This window comes from Muscardinus avellanarius (genome assembly GCF_963383645.1).
Source record: "Muscardinus avellanarius genome assembly, chromosome: 12".
Classification (NCBI taxonomy): domain Eukaryota; kingdom Metazoa; phylum Chordata; class Mammalia; order Rodentia; family Gliridae; genus Muscardinus; species Muscardinus avellanarius.
This window is the reverse complement of record NC_137798.1, coordinates 13,662,191-13,681,088: the sequence shown is the minus strand read 5'-3', so window position 1 is coordinate 13,681,088 and position 18,898 is coordinate 13,662,191. Positions and strand designations below refer to the sequence as shown.

At 42.6% G+C, this 18,898-nt stretch overlaps 1 protein-coding gene across 1 annotated transcript in view; it reads right to left on the bottom strand.

Moving 5' to 3' along the window:
- Positions 1-18,898, bottom strand: part of TP53BP1 (tumor protein p53 binding protein 1) — a gene marked incomplete at its 3' end in the record, with an annotated part of 70,249 nt that extends 51,351 nt beyond the window's left edge. The window contains exons 1-7 of the mRNA XM_080707476.1: positions 18,716-18,898; positions 18,402-18,501; positions 18,072-18,156; positions 6,606-6,730; positions 5,114-5,269; positions 4,007-4,136; positions 1,833-1,999 (exon numbers count right to left, since the gene is read on the bottom strand). Of these exons, the coding sequence (XP_080563602.1) occupies positions 1,833-1,999; positions 4,007-4,136; positions 5,114-5,269; positions 6,606-6,730; positions 18,072-18,156; positions 18,402-18,501; positions 18,716-18,892 (940 nt within the window). The 5' untranslated portion in view covers positions 18,893-18,898. The remainder of the gene's footprint in view (positions 1-1,832; positions 2,000-4,006; positions 4,137-5,113; positions 5,270-6,605; positions 6,731-18,071; positions 18,157-18,401; positions 18,502-18,715) is intronic.

Sequence of the window (18,898 nt, the reverse complement as noted above, 5' to 3'; positions counted from 1 at the left end):
TAACAAAAATCCTCAGTGAACATTAACCCTCCCAAATTAAGGGTTTCTTTAATAAAGAACTGATGTTTAAAAGATTTCCTTAGTCCTTTCTGTCATAATCTAAGCTTGGAGGAAAAAAGCCAGAATCCTTACACCTCTGCTTGGCTTCTCTTCTTCCTTGTGGTGCTACTATTCTAAACAGCAAGGGAGCCTTTATTCCAAGGTCTACGTAAGGTGAAGTAAAGCTCATGCCCTGATGCAGGAGGGAGAAGTCAAAGCAATGTGCATGGCACCTGATGATGTGAACGCAGCAATTTTTATCCCTCAAAAGAGATGAAAAATACTAGTGCATTATCAAAGAATAAATAAGCAGCCATCACTGACTTATGAGGTTTCCGAATGGGTCCTTCTCCTTACCAAAAAAATGGAATATCAACACTGTTGATCCTAAGTGTGAAGAAATTTCTTAAATACAACTGTAGTTTTAGTGAGAAAACAAAAGGGACCTCAGTGACCTGCTGGATGTCGTGCATGGCGACCCCACAAAATAGTCAAGGATACAGCCTCTTCTCCACCCTCCTTGCAACCACCACATTAGATTTTTCTAGTTATTACCGATGCGTCCATGCTAAGTGAAATTGTGAAATGGAAAGCAGGGGTCTAAAATGTGTGAGACAAAGAATGAGTCTAAGTCTTTGTTGTTGTTGTTTTTTAAGCTGCTTATTTGTCTATTAATCAAACAGATCTTTTATGTTTTTATTTGTTATGGTACTGAGGACTAAACCCAGGGATATTCTACCTCTGAGCTATACCTTCAGCCGTGTGTGTGTGTGTGTGTGTGGTACTGGGGGTGGAACCCAGGGGCTTTCTACCTAAAGGGTACACTCCCAGACCTGTTTTATATTTTATTTGGAAACAGGGTCTCACTAAGTTGCTAAGAGCCTCACTAAGTAGCTGAGGCTGGCTTCGAACCTGTGCGATCCTCCTGTCTCAGCCTCCCAAGTGCTAGGATTATAAGCGTGCGCCACCACACCCAGCTCAACCTTATTTTAATTTGGAAACAGGATCTCACTAGGTTGTGAGAGTCTCATTACTCGCTGAGGCTGTCCTTGAACCTGCAATCCTCCTATCTCAGCCTCCCAGGTACTAGGATTTCAGGCATGCTCTACCATGCCCAGCTAACACTCTCGTCTTCTAAGTGTTATGTCTTTTCTGCTAGACCTTAACTTCCTTTTTGTGAGAGTGAGCTAATACACATGTATATAAACTGTTACCCAGGTGAATTTGTGTGTGTGTGTGTGTGTGTGTGTGTGTGTGTGTGTGTTACTAGGGATTGAACCCAGGGACATTTTACCTCTGAGCTACACACCCAGCCCTATTTTATTTTTATTTGAAAACAGGGTCTCACTAGGTTGATGAGTGTCTCACCACTTGCTAAGGCTGTCCTTGAACCTGAAATCCTACTGTCTCAGCCTCCCATCCATAAACTGGGATTACAAGCGTGTGCCACCACTTCCAGCTACCCAGATGAATATGAAACATTTAAATATTATATTTAAGACTTGAAGACTCAGAAAACATAAAAGAAGAAATGGCTACCCTGTCCATAATACCAAATTTACTTTATTAGCTATTAATCTTCATTACCTCCATTTCCAAAGGAGAGAAAATTATATTGAAATGCCAAATAGCAATTATTCCTTTAGTTATCTAGCAATATCTTTTCCTTCCATATCACAAACAAGTCAGCATACCTGTAAAGTGCTTTCTAACTTAAACAATATCCTCAGAGCTCAAATAAGAATTTAGATGTTTGCAGAAGAGGAGCTGCAGTGACTAATCATCCTTTGTACCTGTTTTATTGCTCTGGTCAAACAAGTCTTCCTGAGTTGACAAAACTCCAGGCTCTGGTGACTTCTGGATCTGGAGTCCACCCTCCAGGAGTTCAGGGGCAGACATCTGTTCTTCTGTTTCCGTAGCAGCTAGAGACACTTTGGGACTAGAAGGTCTATCTTCTGACCTAGGAAAGGAAATTTTATCACCAGAGGATTATAAATGCTTTCATCTTTTAACTAAGAAGCTTTTCCTGTTTTGTATGTTTTACTTTAATTATTTCAAAACTTCCTATGAAAGCAAAAGCAGCTCTTCTACAAGAGCCTCAGCCCATTTCCGAGCCTGCTTCGGGGTCTCACGCGGCAGCGCCTCTCTTCAGCAATGCTCACTGGTCTGTTGTACGTGCTTTCCACGATTTCTGACGAGTGACTTGGGGATTTGTGTTATAGACGCTGTTCTCTAGACTTGTCTGTAACACTCTGATCCTGACCACAACGTCGCCACTGACGAGCGCAGCCCAATGGCGGCCTTGCCCCAAGCGCCTGGCGCAAGTGCGTCTCTTCACCGCTGTCACTCGCAGTCTTCTGCTGACTTTCTCCATTGGTCTACTCAACCCAGGCCCCAAAAGCAAGGCTCCTTCCCACCAAAACTACCGCACGAAAGACACTCACTCTGGCCCTGCCCAGACCTGTCACCTAGTCCATCATCCCCAGGATAAATACGATTGCAAAACCCGCTGGAAGGAGAACTTTTTACACGGTTTACCTTGCAGGACCCTATTTTGCTCTTCTACCAAAAGTACAGATTTTCTTAAAGAAAAAACTTAAAAGTTAACTACTATTAAGCTAAGAGCTTTACAAAGACAATTTAAAATTAGAAATTTAGAATTTGGAAAGAAATTTAGAACTTAGAAAGATAATTTAAAATTTGAAAGAATTTATCTTCAAATTTGTTTAAAAACTTATTCCCCACTATTTCTTGTGGTACTGGAATGGAACCTAGGGGCATTTTATCTCCAAGCTACACCCCTCAGTCTTATCGTTTTATTTTTATTTTGAAACAGAGTCCCACTAGGTTGATGAGAGTCTATTTGCTGAGGTGGTCCTAAACCTGCAATCCTCCTGTCTCATCCTCCCAAGGACTGGGATTACAAGCATGTGCCACCATGCCTGGCTCCACAGTTTCTATTGAAGGAAATAACTGGAAGTATCCCAGTTTTCCTCTGCCATATTCAAAATTCATTTTGTAGCTTTGGATAAAATTATCACCATAAAGTGAGCAGAAGTATATTTCCCAATTCTTGCCAAGCTAAGAACCTAAAACACTTGGGAAATTCAATGCATCTAACTGAATCAGAAACTACAAAATGCAAGATACTTAAAGTTCTAAGGCAATTTTAGAGCTCAGGTACAGAAACAATAGGTTTTCAAATACAATATTCATATGACTCTTGCTAATACCAGAAAGGCTAAAAAGACCACTATGGGCAAAGATTAGAGGAAGAATGGCAACCAAAATTAAAAGAATCAGCCAGGCATGATGGAGCACGCTTGTTATTCCAGTATTTGGGAGGCTGAGACAGGAGGACCACGGTTCGTGGACAGCCTCAGCTACTTAGTGAGGCCTCTGCAACTCAGTGAGATCCTGTTCAAAATAAAGAATAAAAAATAGGGCTGGGGGTATCGCTCAGAGGTAGAATGCCCCTGGGTTCCACCCCCAGTACCACAAAAAATAAAGAATCATGCTTATAGTTAGAGCAACAATAAATCACCTTTGTAAAAGACTTAAGATGAGAACATGATGAGACTGCAAAAGTAACCAGTGTTTATAAATAATCACTACTTTTACTGGGCCAGAAATATGCCAAGTAGGCCAAGTACAAGGGAGAAAAAGCAGCTTCTAGAAACGCGTTCGCCCGGCAGAACAGTGTAAAGTCAGAGTAAACCCATAAACACCTTTCCCTGGCAGTCCTGGGGTGGAAGCCAGGGCATTCTACCTCCGAGCTACATCCCCAGCCCTAGTTTTTATTATTTTTTTTGAAACAGGGTCTCCCTGAGTTGCAGAGGGCCTCACTAAGGAGCTGAGGCTGGCCGCAAACCGCGATCCTCCAGTCTCCGCCTCCCGAGTGCTGGGATTCCAAGCGTGCGCCGCCGCGCCCCGCTCGTAAGCACCTCTTAGAAGGCCCATGACTTACTTTGCAGGTGGTAGACTTTGCTCTTCTAGCACACACACACCTTTACCAGGCTGTGCTGTCACAGGGTTGGCTTTGCTGGGCTGTTCTACCATACAAATATCTTCGTTGGACTGTTCTTCATTTTTTACTACTTGAAGTTTTAGAAGACATGAAGAAGAAAAGAGTAAACAGAAGATATTTAGTTTTTTCAAAGTGCCAGAAGCAGTCCTAAGTGTGTTTTATTTATTTATTTTTATTTTTGTCAGTGCTAGGGAACAAACCCAGAATATGCCTAGAACGTGCTAGGCAGGGATTCCACCACTGAGCTAGATCCCCAGTTCACCTGTATGACTTTTAAAAGGCAAAGACTTGCTGGGTCTGGTGTCCCAAACCTGTAATCCCAGCACTTGGGAGGCTGACACAGGATAAGTGCAGGTTTGCAGCCAGCCTCAGCTACTTAGTGAGGCCCTGTTTCAAAATAAAGAATAAAATAGGGCTGGAGGTATAGCTCAGAGGTAGAATGCCCTGGGTTCAATCCTCAGTATAGCAAAAAAAAAAATAAAAATAAAAATAAAAAAGGCAAGATTTTAATAAAAATAAATCCAATTAAAAAATATAAACCAGCCGTGCGTGGTGGCGCATGCTTGTAATCCTAGCATTTGGGAGGCTGAGAGTGAGACAGGAGGATCCCAGGTTCATGGCCAATCTCAGCTACTTAGTGAGGCCCTCTGCAACTTAGTGAAACCTTATTTCAAAATAAAGAATAAAAAACAGGGCTGGGGATATAGCTTGGAGGTAAAATGCCCCTGGGTTCCACCCCCAGTACTGCAAAATAAAAAGGGCTGGGGATGTAGCCCCTGACTTCATTCCCCATTGTCAAAAATAAAATAAAGTAAAACATAAAAATACATACAGATAGCATTGAAAAAAGAATCAACAACCTACTTATAGAAAATCTGTAAACCATCAACTGACAAGTATTTACCAACCAATTCTGCAAACTTACAGCATCAACTTAGATTACATGAACTTGGACAGCTATAAAACTTATCATGAAAAAAATAACTAGCTACAGGATAGGAGGGAAACGCTGGTGACAACTCCAGTGTGAGAAAACGTGCTTCATACCCGTGTCTGCACCCCCATCGGGTGGCCTGGAGTAAGCAGAGCTGGTTTCTGACTGCAGATGGCCTTTGTCCACTACATATGGCATAGTATGTTCTTCAAGATCCTGGCTCTGCGAGAGCTCCAGAGCCCCAAATCCCAATTGTGAGGAGGCAGGATCTAGGAACAAAATTCCCAGGAATTAGCTATCATCTCCGAATTATTATAAGGGTATAGCTACCATCTCTTAGCAAAAGATGATCATGTTAAGACCTTCACATCAAAGTCCGACACCTCCAAAAATAAAAAAATAAAAATTTTCAGTACGGGGAATTGAACCCAGGGCATTCTGCCTCTGAACGATACCCCCAGCCCTATACTTTATTCTTTATTTTGAAACAGGTTCTCACTAATTTGCAGAGGGCCTCGCTAAGTAGCTGAGGCTGACTGTAAACTGCGATCCTCCTGTCTCAACCTCTGAAGTACTAGGATTACAAGTGTGCAACACTATATCCACCCTTCATTCTGAGATTTTTATCGAAAAATCAAGAATAAGGGGATGAAGATGCAGCTCAGTGGTAGAATGCTTGCCTAGGGTGCATGAGGTCCTGAGTCTGACCCCAGTACTTCAAAAAAGACAAAAAACACAAGAATAAATGAAATAAAAATGAAGGGGAGCCAGGCATGGTGGCGCACACTTGTAATCCCAGCATTTTGGAGGCTGAGAAAGGAGGATCGCGATTTGCAGACAGCCTCAGCTACTTAGTAAGGCCTTTGCAATTCAGTGAGACCCTGTATCAAAGTAAAAAATAAAAAATAGGGCTGGGGGTGTAACTTAGAGGTGGAATGCCCCTGGGTTCTATCCCCAGTACCACAATAAATAAATTAATTAATTAATTAATATGAAGGGGAAAGCCAAGTGTAGTGGCACATGCTTGTAATTTCAGCACTTGGGAAGCTGAGGCAGGAGGATCACAAATTCACAGACAGCTTCAGTACTTAATGAGGCCCTCTGTAACGTAATGAGACCCTGTTTCAAAATAAAGAATAAAAAATAGGTCTGGGGGTATAGCTCAAAGGTTCAGTGAATGCCCCTGGGTTCAATATCCAGCACTAGAAAAAAAATGAAGGGGAAAAATGTATTACAAACAAAACCTTGAATACTATAATGCTTTACAAGCGCCTAATATGATATATATTAGTCTATCTCTACCTTCTGAAGAGATACAATAAACTGCATTCACACAAACAGCAATTCAAATTCCAAAAATATTTTAAAACAAACGAATATAAAAGGAAGAAAGAATCAACATGCAGAAAAGGGACACTAAAATGAGCTACAAATTCCTGAATGCCAAATTAGGTGAAATATCTTAAATAACCAGCAGATTTCTTAATGACTCTCAATTTAATCATGAGAAATCTAGATCTGATCAAGAGGAGAAATATAGACGTCTGGACCCTCATGTTAAGGAACACAGAAGAATCTGCAGTCTTGAAAAAGGCACGAGGCTACCTTCAGCACCGAGGGAGCGCGGAGCATCATCTGCAGCGTCTTCCTCCACCTCCTCCTCCTCTTCTAGCTCTTCTTCCTTCTCTTCCCCCGGGGAAGGGGCAGGTTCCACTGGTATTCCCAGACCACTGCACAGTAGAAGGACACAATCAGGGGTTCTCAGATAGTTTGGGACACTGTTCAAAGCACCTTTAATTTCACTGTGACTCCCATATTCACCAATTACCTCTTAGCCAAATTTGCAAATACAAAATACCTCACCCCTTTTGGTGCTCCTACCTAAGAAAGTACTCAAAGGATTAACAATTAAAAATATTGTATGAAGCTGGGCATGGTGGCACACAGCTGTAATCCCAATACTCGGGAGACTGAGACAAGAAGATCATAGGGTCAATGACAGCCTCAGCAAGTACTGAGACTCTCATCAACTTTGCGAGACCCTGTTTCAAAATAAAAATAAAATAGGGCTGGGACATAGCTCAGAGGTAGAACGCCCCTTGGTTGAATCACACACGCACACCAAAAAGCTGTATGAAATTAACACAAAAATTAAACAAAAGGTACAAACATACTTGAATTGCATCTTATGAACAGGGATACAAAAAAAAAAATCCTGCATTCAGCTGAGCGTGGTGGTGCACGCTTGTAATCCCAGTACTTGGAAGGCTGAGACAGAAAGATCACAGGTACACACCCGGAGTGGTGGCGCACGCTTGTAATTCCAGTGCTTGGGAGGCTGAGACAGGAGGATCGCACAGGTTCGAAGCCAGCCTCAGCTACTTAGTGAGGCTCTCAGCAACTTGGTGAGACTCTGGTTCCAAATAAAGTATAAAATAACCCAGAGGTAGAAAGCACCTGGGTTCTACCCCCACAGTACCACACACACACACACACAAAAAAAAGTATAAAAAATAGTGCTGGGGGTGTAGCTCAGAGGTAGAATGCCCCTAGTTTCAATCCCCAGTACTGAAAAAAAAAGAAATCTTAGCCGGGCATGGTGGCGCACACTTGTAATCCTTGTGCTTGGGAGGCGGAGACAGGAAGATCACACAGGTTCGAAGCCAGCCTCTCTGGCTTAAGAGACCCTGTTTCAACAAAAAAAATAAAGTATAAAATAGGTCTGGAAATGTGGCCCAGAGGTAGAAAGGTTTCCAGGAACCCCAGTACCACCAAAAAAAAAAAAATCTTGCATTCAGAAAAACTACTGACAAGTGATAAGCTGAATACTGGATAAGAAGAAAACTGGATCAAAGAACAAGCCTACTGAACTGAACAAAGGCCACACAAACCCTTTAGGAAAAACCTTAGGACACATACAACCAAAGTGTCTAAATAAAATCCTGGTAAAAGACAAAACTCTAATTAGGAAAAATACCTACAATTAATATAACAAAACAAGATTATATAAGATATAAAGAATTCCCACAAAGAGCCCCAACATATAAATGAACAACTGACATCAGTCAACTATTAAAAGAGAATAAAAAAAGAAGCCAGGCGTGGTGGCGCACGCTTGTAATCCCCACGCTTGGGAGGCTGAGACAGGAGGATCGCATGTGTTCGAAGCCAGCCTCAGCTACTTAGTGAGGCTTTCAGCAACTTAGTGAGACCCTGTTTCCAAATAAAATATATTTTTTTAAAAAAACGGTCTGGGAGTATAGCCCGGAGGTAGAAAGCCTCTGGGTTCCACCCCCAGTACCACCAAAAAAAAAAAAAAAAATAGAAGTACATTTACATCTGTAAAGAAATCAGAAAAGCCAGGTGTGGTGGACCATACCCATGACCCCCGCACTTGGTGGCTGAGACAGGAGGATCACAGGCACACACCACTGCGCCTGGCTAAGGATCCCTTTATTTATACTCTCTTGCTACATAAGAAGTAATGATGTTTATGTTACCTTAGTTTGGACAGCAATGAGCAATATATAAATTGTTTTCTAATCTTTTTTTTTTTTGTGTGTGTGGTACTGCGGATGGAACCCAGGGGCATTCTACCCCAAGCTACACTACCTGCCCTATTTTTTTTTTTTTAATTCTTTATTTTGAAACAGGGTCTCACTAAGTTGCAAAGGGCTTTACTAAGTAGCTGAGGCTGTCTGTGAACCACAATCCTCCTGTCTCAGCCTCCCAAATGCTGGGATTACAAGCGTGAGCCATCACACCTGGCTAATTTTTTTTCTAATTTGATTGGCAACATATGAGTTTCTTTTATTTTTTTGGTGTGTGGTGTTAGGCAGTGAGCCCAGGGCCATTCTACCTTCCAGCTACACCTCAACCCTTTTTATTTTTTGAAACACAGTCTCACTAGGTTAGCAATTGAGAATGTTGCTAAATTGCTGAGGCTGCTCTTCACTCTGTGATCCTACTGTCTCAGCCTCCTAAATACTAGGATTATATGATTACAGGCAATTACTACCACACCTGTCTTGTCACTCAGTAATTTCAATTTTAAGAATTTTTTTTTTTTTTTGCAGTACTGGGAATTGAATGTAGGGGCATTCTGCCCCCAGCCCTATTTTTTTTATTTCTTATTTTGAAACAAGGTCTCACAAAGTTGTGGATGGCCTCACTAAGTAGCTGAAGCTGGCCACAAACCTGTAAACCACCTGTCTCAGCATCCCAAATACTGGGATTACAAGCATGCACTACCACACCTGGCTTAAGAAATAATTTGAAATACAGAAAGATCCCTATACAAACTTATTTCTCAAAGTTTATTATTATTAAGAAATACACAGTGGGATCCCAATTCGTGGATGGCTTCAGCTACTTAGTGAGGCCCTTTGCAACTCAGTGAGACCCTGTTTCAAAATAAAGAATAAAAAATAGGACGGGGGTGTAGCTTGAAGTTAGAATGCCCCTGGGTTCCATCCCCAGCACCACACACACACACACAAAAAAAAAAAAAAAAAAAACCACGAAATAACCTGTAAGTTCCACATTAATAAAATTAAATAATTTATTAATCTATAAAATTAAATATTAGGCTATTAAAATTATTAAAAAATCAATCAAATACAATGTGTGAATCTAGACTGTATCCTAGATCCAAAAAATAAATAAATAAAACAATACAGAAGACATCTTTGACATAATTGGGAAATCTGAATATGGACTGCATTATTTTATATTATGCAATTAAGTGTGATAAATGGAACTAAGATCACAGAGGATAATGTACTTGTTCTTAAAAGATGAGATATGAAGTAGTCAAATTATTTAATCTCTCACAAAAGTATACACATACACATAACAAATGTGTATTATGTATGCATTTATTTATTTCATGGTACTAGGGATTGAACGCAGGGGAATTATACCTCCAACCTACACTCCAAGTCCTAATTTTTTTTTTTTTTTTTTTTTGGTGGCACTGGGGGTGGAACCCAGAGGCTCTTCTACCTCTGGGCTATACTCCCAGACCTCTTTTATATTTAATTTGGAAACAGGGTCTCACAAAGTTGCTGAGAGCCTCGCTAAGTAGCTGAGGCTGGCTTTGAACCTGTGGGATCCTCCTGTCTCAGCCTCCCAAGCGCGGGATTACAAGTGTGCACCACCACGCCCAGCTGTGTTTTATTTTTTTATTTGGAAACAGGGTCTTGCTAAGTTGCTGTGAGCCACACTAAGTTGGTGAGGCTGGCTTTGAACCTGCGATCCTCCAGTCTCAGCCTCCCAAGTGCTGGGATCACAGGTGTGTGCCACCATACTGAGCCAAATATGCTGCCCCGGGCTTGTCGGCCACGCCTCCCCGGCGTCTCAGCGCGCCTGGGGTACAGTGCCACCCCGTCTCTGCCACAGCTCCCCGCCTCTACCCTTACACATCCAGTCGCCCTCAATATCTGCAAGGTAGTCCATTTGTGGTTTTAAGTTTTATTTTTGTTTTGTTTTGTTTTGTTTTGTAACTGGGGCTTAGCCCAGAGCATGCTACCTCTGAGGCATACCTCCAGACCTTTTTTTTTTTTTTTTTTTTTTTCTGTTTTTTTGGTTTTTTGCTTTTTGCATTACTGGGGCTGGAACCCAGGGACATTCTACCTCCAAGAAACAACCCCAGCCCTATTTCTTATTCTTTACTTTGAAACTGGGTCTCACGGAGTTGCAAAGAGCCTTACTAAGTAGCTGAGGCTGTCTGCAAACCACGATCCTCTGGTCTCAGCCTCCCGAATGCTGTTCTTTTTTTGTGTGTGGGTCTGGGGATGGAACCCAGGGACATTCGACCTCCAAGCTACAACAATTTTTTATTCTTTATTTTGAAACAGGAGGGCCTCATCAAGTAGCTGAGGCTGTCAGCAAACCGCGATCCTCTGGTCTCAGCCTCCCGAATGCTGGGATTACAAGCGTGCGCCACCACGCCCAGCTTGTTCTTTTTTGAAACAGGATTTTTTCTTTTTTTGGTGTTACTGGGGTTCCTGGAAGCCCTTCTACCTCCAGGCTACACTCCCAAACCTATTTTTACATTTTTTCATTTGGAAACAGGGTCTCCTAAGCCAGCACGCGTGGCTGGCTTCAAACCTGCGCGATCCTCCTGTCTCTGCCTCCCAAGCGCGGGGATTACAAGCGTGCACCACCAAGCCTGGCTGAAACAGGATTTAAATAAGTTACTGTGTGCTAGCCTAAAACCTGCAATTCACCTGTCACAGCCTCTCAAGTATTGGGATTACAGGTGTGCACCACCACACCTGCTATGGTGGCTCAATTTGTGTGTGTATGTGTGTGTGTGTGTGTGTGTGTGTGTGTGTAGGGGAGATCCCTGGGGATTGAACCCAGGGGCATTCTGCTTCTGAGCTACATCCCAGCCCTTTTTTATTTTTTAGTTTGAAACGGTCTCAAAACGTACAGAGGGCCTCACTAAATTGCTGAAGCCAGCAGTGAATCTGAGATCCTCCTGTCTCAGTCTCCCTAGTTACTGGGATTACAGGCATGCGCCATCATACCTACCTAAGATGGCTTTTTTTTTTTTTGTGGTCCTGGGGGTGGAGCCCAGGGGCTTTTCTACCTCCAGGCTACACCCCCAGCCCTATTTTATAATTTATTTGGAAACAGGGTCTCACTATGTTACTGAGAGCCTCACTCAGTAGCTGAGGCTGGCTTTGACCCTGCGCGATCCTCCTGTCTCAGCCTCCCCAGCGCTGGGATCACAAGCGTGCCCACCACGCCCGGCTAGCTGGCTCCATTTTATCACGTTTAAATGTGAACCGCTCCTCCTGCAGGTCTTCTCCATCTCAATTAACAGCCACTCCTTGCTTGCAGTTGCTCAAACCAAAAACCTAGAATTACTGTCCCTGCCTTCCTGTTCCCCATTCCACATCTGATCCTACTTTCAAAGAGTCAGAATCTCACCATTCTGGTGTGGTGGCACACACTTGTAATCCCAGCAATCAGGAGGCTGAGACAGGAGGATCTCAGTTCACAGCCAGCCTTAGCACTTAATGAGGCCCTCCACAACTTAGTGAGACCTTATTTCAAAAATAAAAAGACTAAAAAATAGGGCAGGGGTTGTAGCTCAGAGATATAATTCCCCTGGGTTCCATCCCCAGTAGTGCAAAAAAATAAATAAAATAAGGGTGGGGTATAGCTGGGAGGTGGAATGCCCCACGGTTCCATTCCCAGTACCACACATGCAAAAAAAAAATCTAAGATCATGTGCTGCTCAAACTTCAGATCCGTCGGGCATGGTGGTGCACGTTTATAATCTCCCAGCACTTGGGAGGCTGAGACAGGAGGATCACAGGTTCACAGCCTGTCTCAGCTACTTGGTGAGGCACTCAGCAGCCTAGTGAGACCCTGTTTCAAAATAAAGAATAAAAAATAGGGCTAAAGGTGTAGCTCAGAGGTAAAATGCCCCTGAGTTCAATCCCAGTACCTAAAAAAAAAAAAGATAATGGGAAAGAAAATAAAATTTATATTATTTAATATATTTTTTTTTCCCTCGGGTGTGGGGATGGAACCCAGGGGCATTCGACCTCCAAGCTACAACCCCTGCCCAATTTTTTATTCTTTATTTTGAAACCGGGTCTCACTGAGTTACAGAGGGCCTCACTTAGTAGCTGAGGCTGTCCGCGAACCACGATCCTCCGGTCTCAGCCTCCTGAATGCTGGGATTACAAGGGTGAGCCACCACGCCCAGCCAAAATTTATATTATTTAAAAGTATAAAAGTATCTAGTAGAACTAAAATAACTACTATAAAAACTGGAAGGATGCTGATATTAGTTAAGCCCCCATCTTTTATTACTGGAACTCAATTTTCCTAACATGATCAACTAAGAAATGACAGTATGATAGAAGTATTTTATATAGAAAACTCATATAATAGTATTAGAGACAAGAAGATAATCTCCCAAAGTAAAAACACAAAGAGGGTTGCTTTGTAAAAGAAGACTTTGGATGGGGAAGAACTCTGTTTTTCATTATAAGTTTTATAGAGTAAACTACATAGCCCGGTATGGTGGTGCATGCTTGTAATCCCAGCATTTGGGAGGCTGAGACCAGAGGATCGTGGTTCGCGGACAGCCTCAGCTACTAAGTGAGGCCCTCTGCAACTCAGTGAGACCCTGTTTCAAAATAAAGAATAAAAAATAGGGCAGAGGCTGTAGTTTGGAGGCTGAATTCCCCTGGGTTCCATCTCCAGACCCCCCCACACACAAAAAAAGCATAAACTATGTATTTCTGTTATTCTGTTCAAATATTTAACAGCCAGGTGCCACGGCACACACTTGTAATCCCAGCTAATCAGGAGCCTGAGCAGGAGAATGGAAAAGTCAAGGAAAGCCTCTACGACTTAGTGAGACCTTATTCCAAAATTTAAAAAAAATATTTGGGATGGAAGCTTAATGGCGGAATGCCCTGATGTCCCAGTGCCTCCCACACACAAACAGAGCTCATTAAAATTAAAGACAGGAATACTATCTAGAGTATATAAAGAACTCTCAAAGCCAGGTGCGGTGGTGACACCTGGAATCCAGTGCTTGGAAGGCTGATACAGGAGGATTACAGGTTTGAGGTCAGTGCACGGCAACTTAGCAAGACCCTGTTTCAAAATTTAAAAATAAATAGAAAGGGCTAAGGGTGTAACTCAGTGGTAAAGCACTCCTGGGTTTAATTCCTAGTACCACAAAAAATAAAGAACTCTCGAAACAAAACAATGAAAACTAAACAACTCAATTAGAAAATGAGCAAAAGGCATCAACAGACATTTCTCTGAGGAGGATTACAGATGACAAATGACAAATAGCACATGGTAAGGTGTTCACCGTTTGCCATTAGGGAAATACAAAACCAGCGTGCAGTATTACCAGACACTTACCATAAGGCCAAAAGGAAAATAGTGAAGGGGCTTAGCATGGTGAAGGGTGTGGGTTCAACCCCCAGCACCCAACACACTGAACAACAACAACAAAAAAGTGAAAACACAAAATGCTGGTGAGTATGGGGAGAAAGTGGATCACTCACATATAGCTGGTGGGACTGTAAAATACAGCCAACTCTACAGTCTGGTAATTTCTTAAAAAACTAAACAGGCAACTACCATAGACCCAGCAACTGAAAACCTGAGCCTTATCCCAGAAAAATGAAGGCTTAGGTTTGCACAGACACTTGAACACAAATGTTGACTGCAGTTTTATTTATGATAGTCAAAAACTGGAAGCCACCCAGATGTACCTCAATATTATGAGTGCTTACACCAGGCCCAGTCCATCCATGCCATGGAAGACTGCTCAGCAGTCAAGAAAAAACAAACTACTGATACATGCAGAACACCTGGATGGTCTCCCAAGAGTTATGCTGGGAGAAAGCCAAACCCGAAAAGGTTACATATCTATATAACATTTCAAAATGATCAAAGTTTAAAAATGGAGGACGGATCAGGGTTGCCAGGGGCTCAGATGCAAAAGAGGGGGAGGCGGAGCTAGGGCAGCACCAGGCATCCTTGTGGTTGGAACCACTGACTCTGTTGAGTAGTGGTGGCACACACACACAGACACAGCGGCAAGCAGTGCAAAACTCCATGCACACATCCACACAAGTACCAGAGCGATTCTGAATCCATTGTGGGCTTCATCAAGGCCGAGAGCCTGGTTATAACACCACAGCTTTGTAAAATGTTACCAGTGGGAAACTAGGCAAAGTGTGCAAAGGATGTGTCTGTGATTATTTCTTACAGGAGCATGTGGACTTACAATTACCTCAACATTAAAACTGTTTGAAGGTGGCCGGGCGTGGTGGCGCACGCTTGTAATCCCCGCGCTTGGGAGGCTGAGACAGGAGGATCGCGCAGGTTCAAAGCCAGCCTCAGCTACTTAGTGAGGCTCTCAGCAACTTAGCGAGACCCTGTTTCCAAATGAAATATAAAAATAGGGCTGGGAGTATAGCCCGGAGGTAGAAAGCCCCTGGGTTCCACCCCCAGTACCACCAAAAAAATAATAAAAAAAAACTGTTTGAAGGTGAAATAAAAATATCTTTATTTCTTCTATACTCTAGGACACTCCTGTTTAGGAACAGCTTATATCAATAGGATACTAGATAAGGCAGGAAGTTCTTTTTTTTTTTTAGTTTTATGAGTTTCCTAAGTAATTTTCTTTAAAATGTCTGCATTACTAAATGTCTGTTATGTGGTGTGTGCGTGTGTGCGTGTGTTGAAGAACTTTTAGCCTTTTGGAAAAAGCCTCAAATTCTTCCCAGCTTCGAGGTCTCTGCATATGCAGTTCTCTGTCTAGAAAGCTCCTCTGCTTAGACTGCAGGCTTCTCCTCACTTAAACTACACCTAGCAAATCTATACTTATTGTTCAGTTGCATTCCTCAAAGAGGTGTTCCCTTATTCCCCAGATAAGGTTATATTTTTTTCTTCTTTACAATGACGACAGTTGTAACTAAATTGCTATATTTTGTTTTTGTAGTACTAGAGATTGAACTCACCAAGGGCATTCTGCCTCTGAGCTACACTCTCAGCCCTTCCCCCCCTCCCAGTTCTGGGGATGGAACTCAGAGGCATTCTACCCCCCAGGGACACCCCCAGCCCTATTTTTCATTCTTTATTTGGAAACAAGGTCTCCCTGAGTTGCAGAGGGCCTCACTAAGTAGCTGAGGCTGTTCTCTAACCATGATCCTCCCGTTTCAGCCTCCCAAATGCTGGGATTACAAGTGTGAGCCACCATACCTGGCCTATTTTATAATTTTTTAAATTTGAAACAGGATCTCATGAAGTTTTTGTTTTGTTTTTGTTTTTTTGAGGGTCTGGGGTGGAACTCAGGGGCATTTGACCTCTGAGCTACACCTCCTGCCCTCCTTTTTATTCTTTATTTTGAAACCGGGTCTCACTGAGTTGCAGAGGGTCTCACTAAGTAGCTGAGGTCGGCCATGAATCTCAGGATTAAAAGTATTACTGGGATTACAAGCATGCACCACCACACCAGGCTCTGTCTCTCCTATTCAATTTTAAGATCCATGATAACAAAGCCCCTTTAAAGTAAGTGCAAAGCTGGGTGTGGTGGCACATGCTTGTAATCCCAGAATTTGAGAGGGTGCGACAGGAGGATTACAGGCTCAAAGCTGGCCTCAGCAACTTAGCGAGAGCCTCTGCAACTTAGTGAGAACCTGTTTCCAAATAAGAAATAAAATTGGCTCTGGGGTATAACTTGGAGGTAGAATGCCTCTGGGTTCAATGCCCAGTACGAAAAAAAAAAATACTGTTAAGTGCATGCAAGTGACTGCACGCCTCCTGAGCATCGCCATTCAATCTGTTTTCAGAGGAACAGCAATACGTTGATGGAGAAAAGAAAATGAAGTGGCATGGGACTTCTCAGAGAACTGTTTCATCACAGTGCACACTTCCAGTCCCTTTCAAACCAGCATACTGAGCTATGACTAGGCCTGGCACATGCTCCTAAGAGGTACTCTAAGCTGAAACGTCTAGAAAGCAAAGATAACGCAGGGAGGGGAGCAGCTGTGTGCAGGGACACACGCACAAGCACAGTGATAAAGGGCAAAAGATCGGCCAGCCTCAGTGTCCCGCTACAGCAGGAGGTGCAGGAACCACGGCGCCCCAGCACCCTGGCCTCCCCTGAACACCAGTCCTGCCAGAAGCCAAAAGTCCAGGTTGAGGGGAAATTTCCCCATTTTTAAATTGTTAATTAATTCAAATATAGATTACCACATGTGGGCCAAATGAAACTCGCCTATAAGCCAGTGAGCTCTTACTTGCTATGGAAGAAATTTATGTTCTAACAGAGTATAAAATACACCAGAAAAAAAATACTTGTTTTAAAAATAAGTGTTAATAATAAATGCTAACATTCTCCTTTCTACCTCCCCTTTCTGCCCAACACCTCAAGATTCCTAAAGTTGTCTATGTTCTTCTTTGACATCTGGAGAACTGGAAAAGAAGACTGAGGCCGGGCGTGGTGGTGCACGCTTGTAATCCCCGCGCTTGGGAGGCGGAGACAGGAGGATCGCGCAGGTTCGAAGCCAGCCGCGCTGGCATAAGAGACCCTGTTTCAAAAATATAAAATAGGTCTGGGAGCGTAGCCCGGAGGTAGAAGGGCTTCCAGGAACCCCAGTACCACCAAAAAAAAAAAAAAAAAAAAAAAAAAAGAAGACTGAGAAGCACTGACCAGTCACAAGGGGAAAGCATTAGAGTCAGAAGGAACAAACTCAAAGCCCGGGTCCATCACTTGCTAGCTCGAACTCAGAGAGTTATGTAACTTCTTTACTCTGTAATGGAAGTTCCACACTATGTAATACAAGTAATACAATGTCTTCTCTGTACAACTGCTTTTAGGATAGAATTAAATGAGATTATATGTCAAACATCCAACATAGGGCCTACCAGAATGAATTTAAAAAATGGACACTGTAGCAAGGCATGATGGCCCACACCTATAATCCTAGTACTTTGGAGGCTGAGAAGGAGGATTGCAGGTTCGAGGACAGCCTCAGCAAGTAGTGAGACTTTCATCAACCTAGTGAGACTCTGTTTCGAAATAAAATGAAAGAGGGCTGGAGGGTAGCATGGAGGTAAAATGTCCCTGGGTCCAATCCTCAGTACCACCAAAAAAACAACAAACAAAAAAGAGGCCACTGTAAAGATATGCATAAGACAGAGACATAGAGTATGAATTAAACATTCTACATTCAAAACTGAGGCGGTGCTTTGGTCGGTAGGTGGAAAGTATGCCTAACAGTTTTGATAATTTTCTAAGAAATCTTGTCTTTACTAAGAATGAGATATGCTTATTTTGTTTTATATTAACAAGATAGGTCACAACTTGAACACTATAGCTATAAAAACACTGCCTTCACAAAAAAGATTCCACCTATCAGTACTAATACAATACGATTTATACGCTATAGCTCAGGTCCCAGACCCTAATTCACACAAAGAAGGCTGATCCCCTTATCCTTGGGATAAGGCAACAGGTGCTGATAAAAGACCTGATCTATTAATGAATTTAAATTCTTTCAAGTACCACTATACCTGCTCGTCCTGTTTGGCTGTGGTAATGGTTCAATGACCTGACTGATGGAACCACATGGGCCCAAATGAGAAGAATCCACAGGGTCTGGAAAAACAATTGGATATTAGCACAAAAGGCATTTGCCACCGAACATCAGTACAAACCACAGAAATACAATGCCAATCCAGTCACCACATTAGAAGATCCTGAATTCTGAATGCTTACTATGCACCAGACGCTGCAGATACGTCCTTAGGTACTTTCACCACAACCATAGAATGTCTAATACACCCCACTCCAAAAGCACCTAAAAGAAATATAAAGGGGACTCAAAGTTTTAAGCACCTCACCTACAGTCTTGTTTTCTTTCATATGTTCACTGAACCCACTATTTCTGTCTCCAGCTGTTTGTTGTTCTCCAGCTGTTTGCTCAGGATTGGACACAGCATCCTAGAAAACATATGTATGTACATACATAATATCCTCACAACATGCTAATTAGTACAAAATGAGGCCTACTTTTTATCAACAAGCTGATTTCATTTTTCCAACCAACGTATCCAAAAGACAGTGACCTCCTAAATACTTAGGTCTGCGGGTTGGTCTGGACTGGGGTGGGGTGGGAGTGGCCTGCTGGATCATTTTCAAACAAGGTCTCACTCACCAACATGGGGTTCTCTTTGTGTGCCTGTAGATTGGGAAGGTGTCTTGACAGCACACTGAAATGAGAACCAGAATCATCTTCTAGAACCTGGCTTTCAGGCTGAGAATCTTCAATTATCAGGCAAGGAGTATCTTGCTGAGAGAAATCTGAATCCAACTGACTTCCAGTAGGGTCCATCTGCTC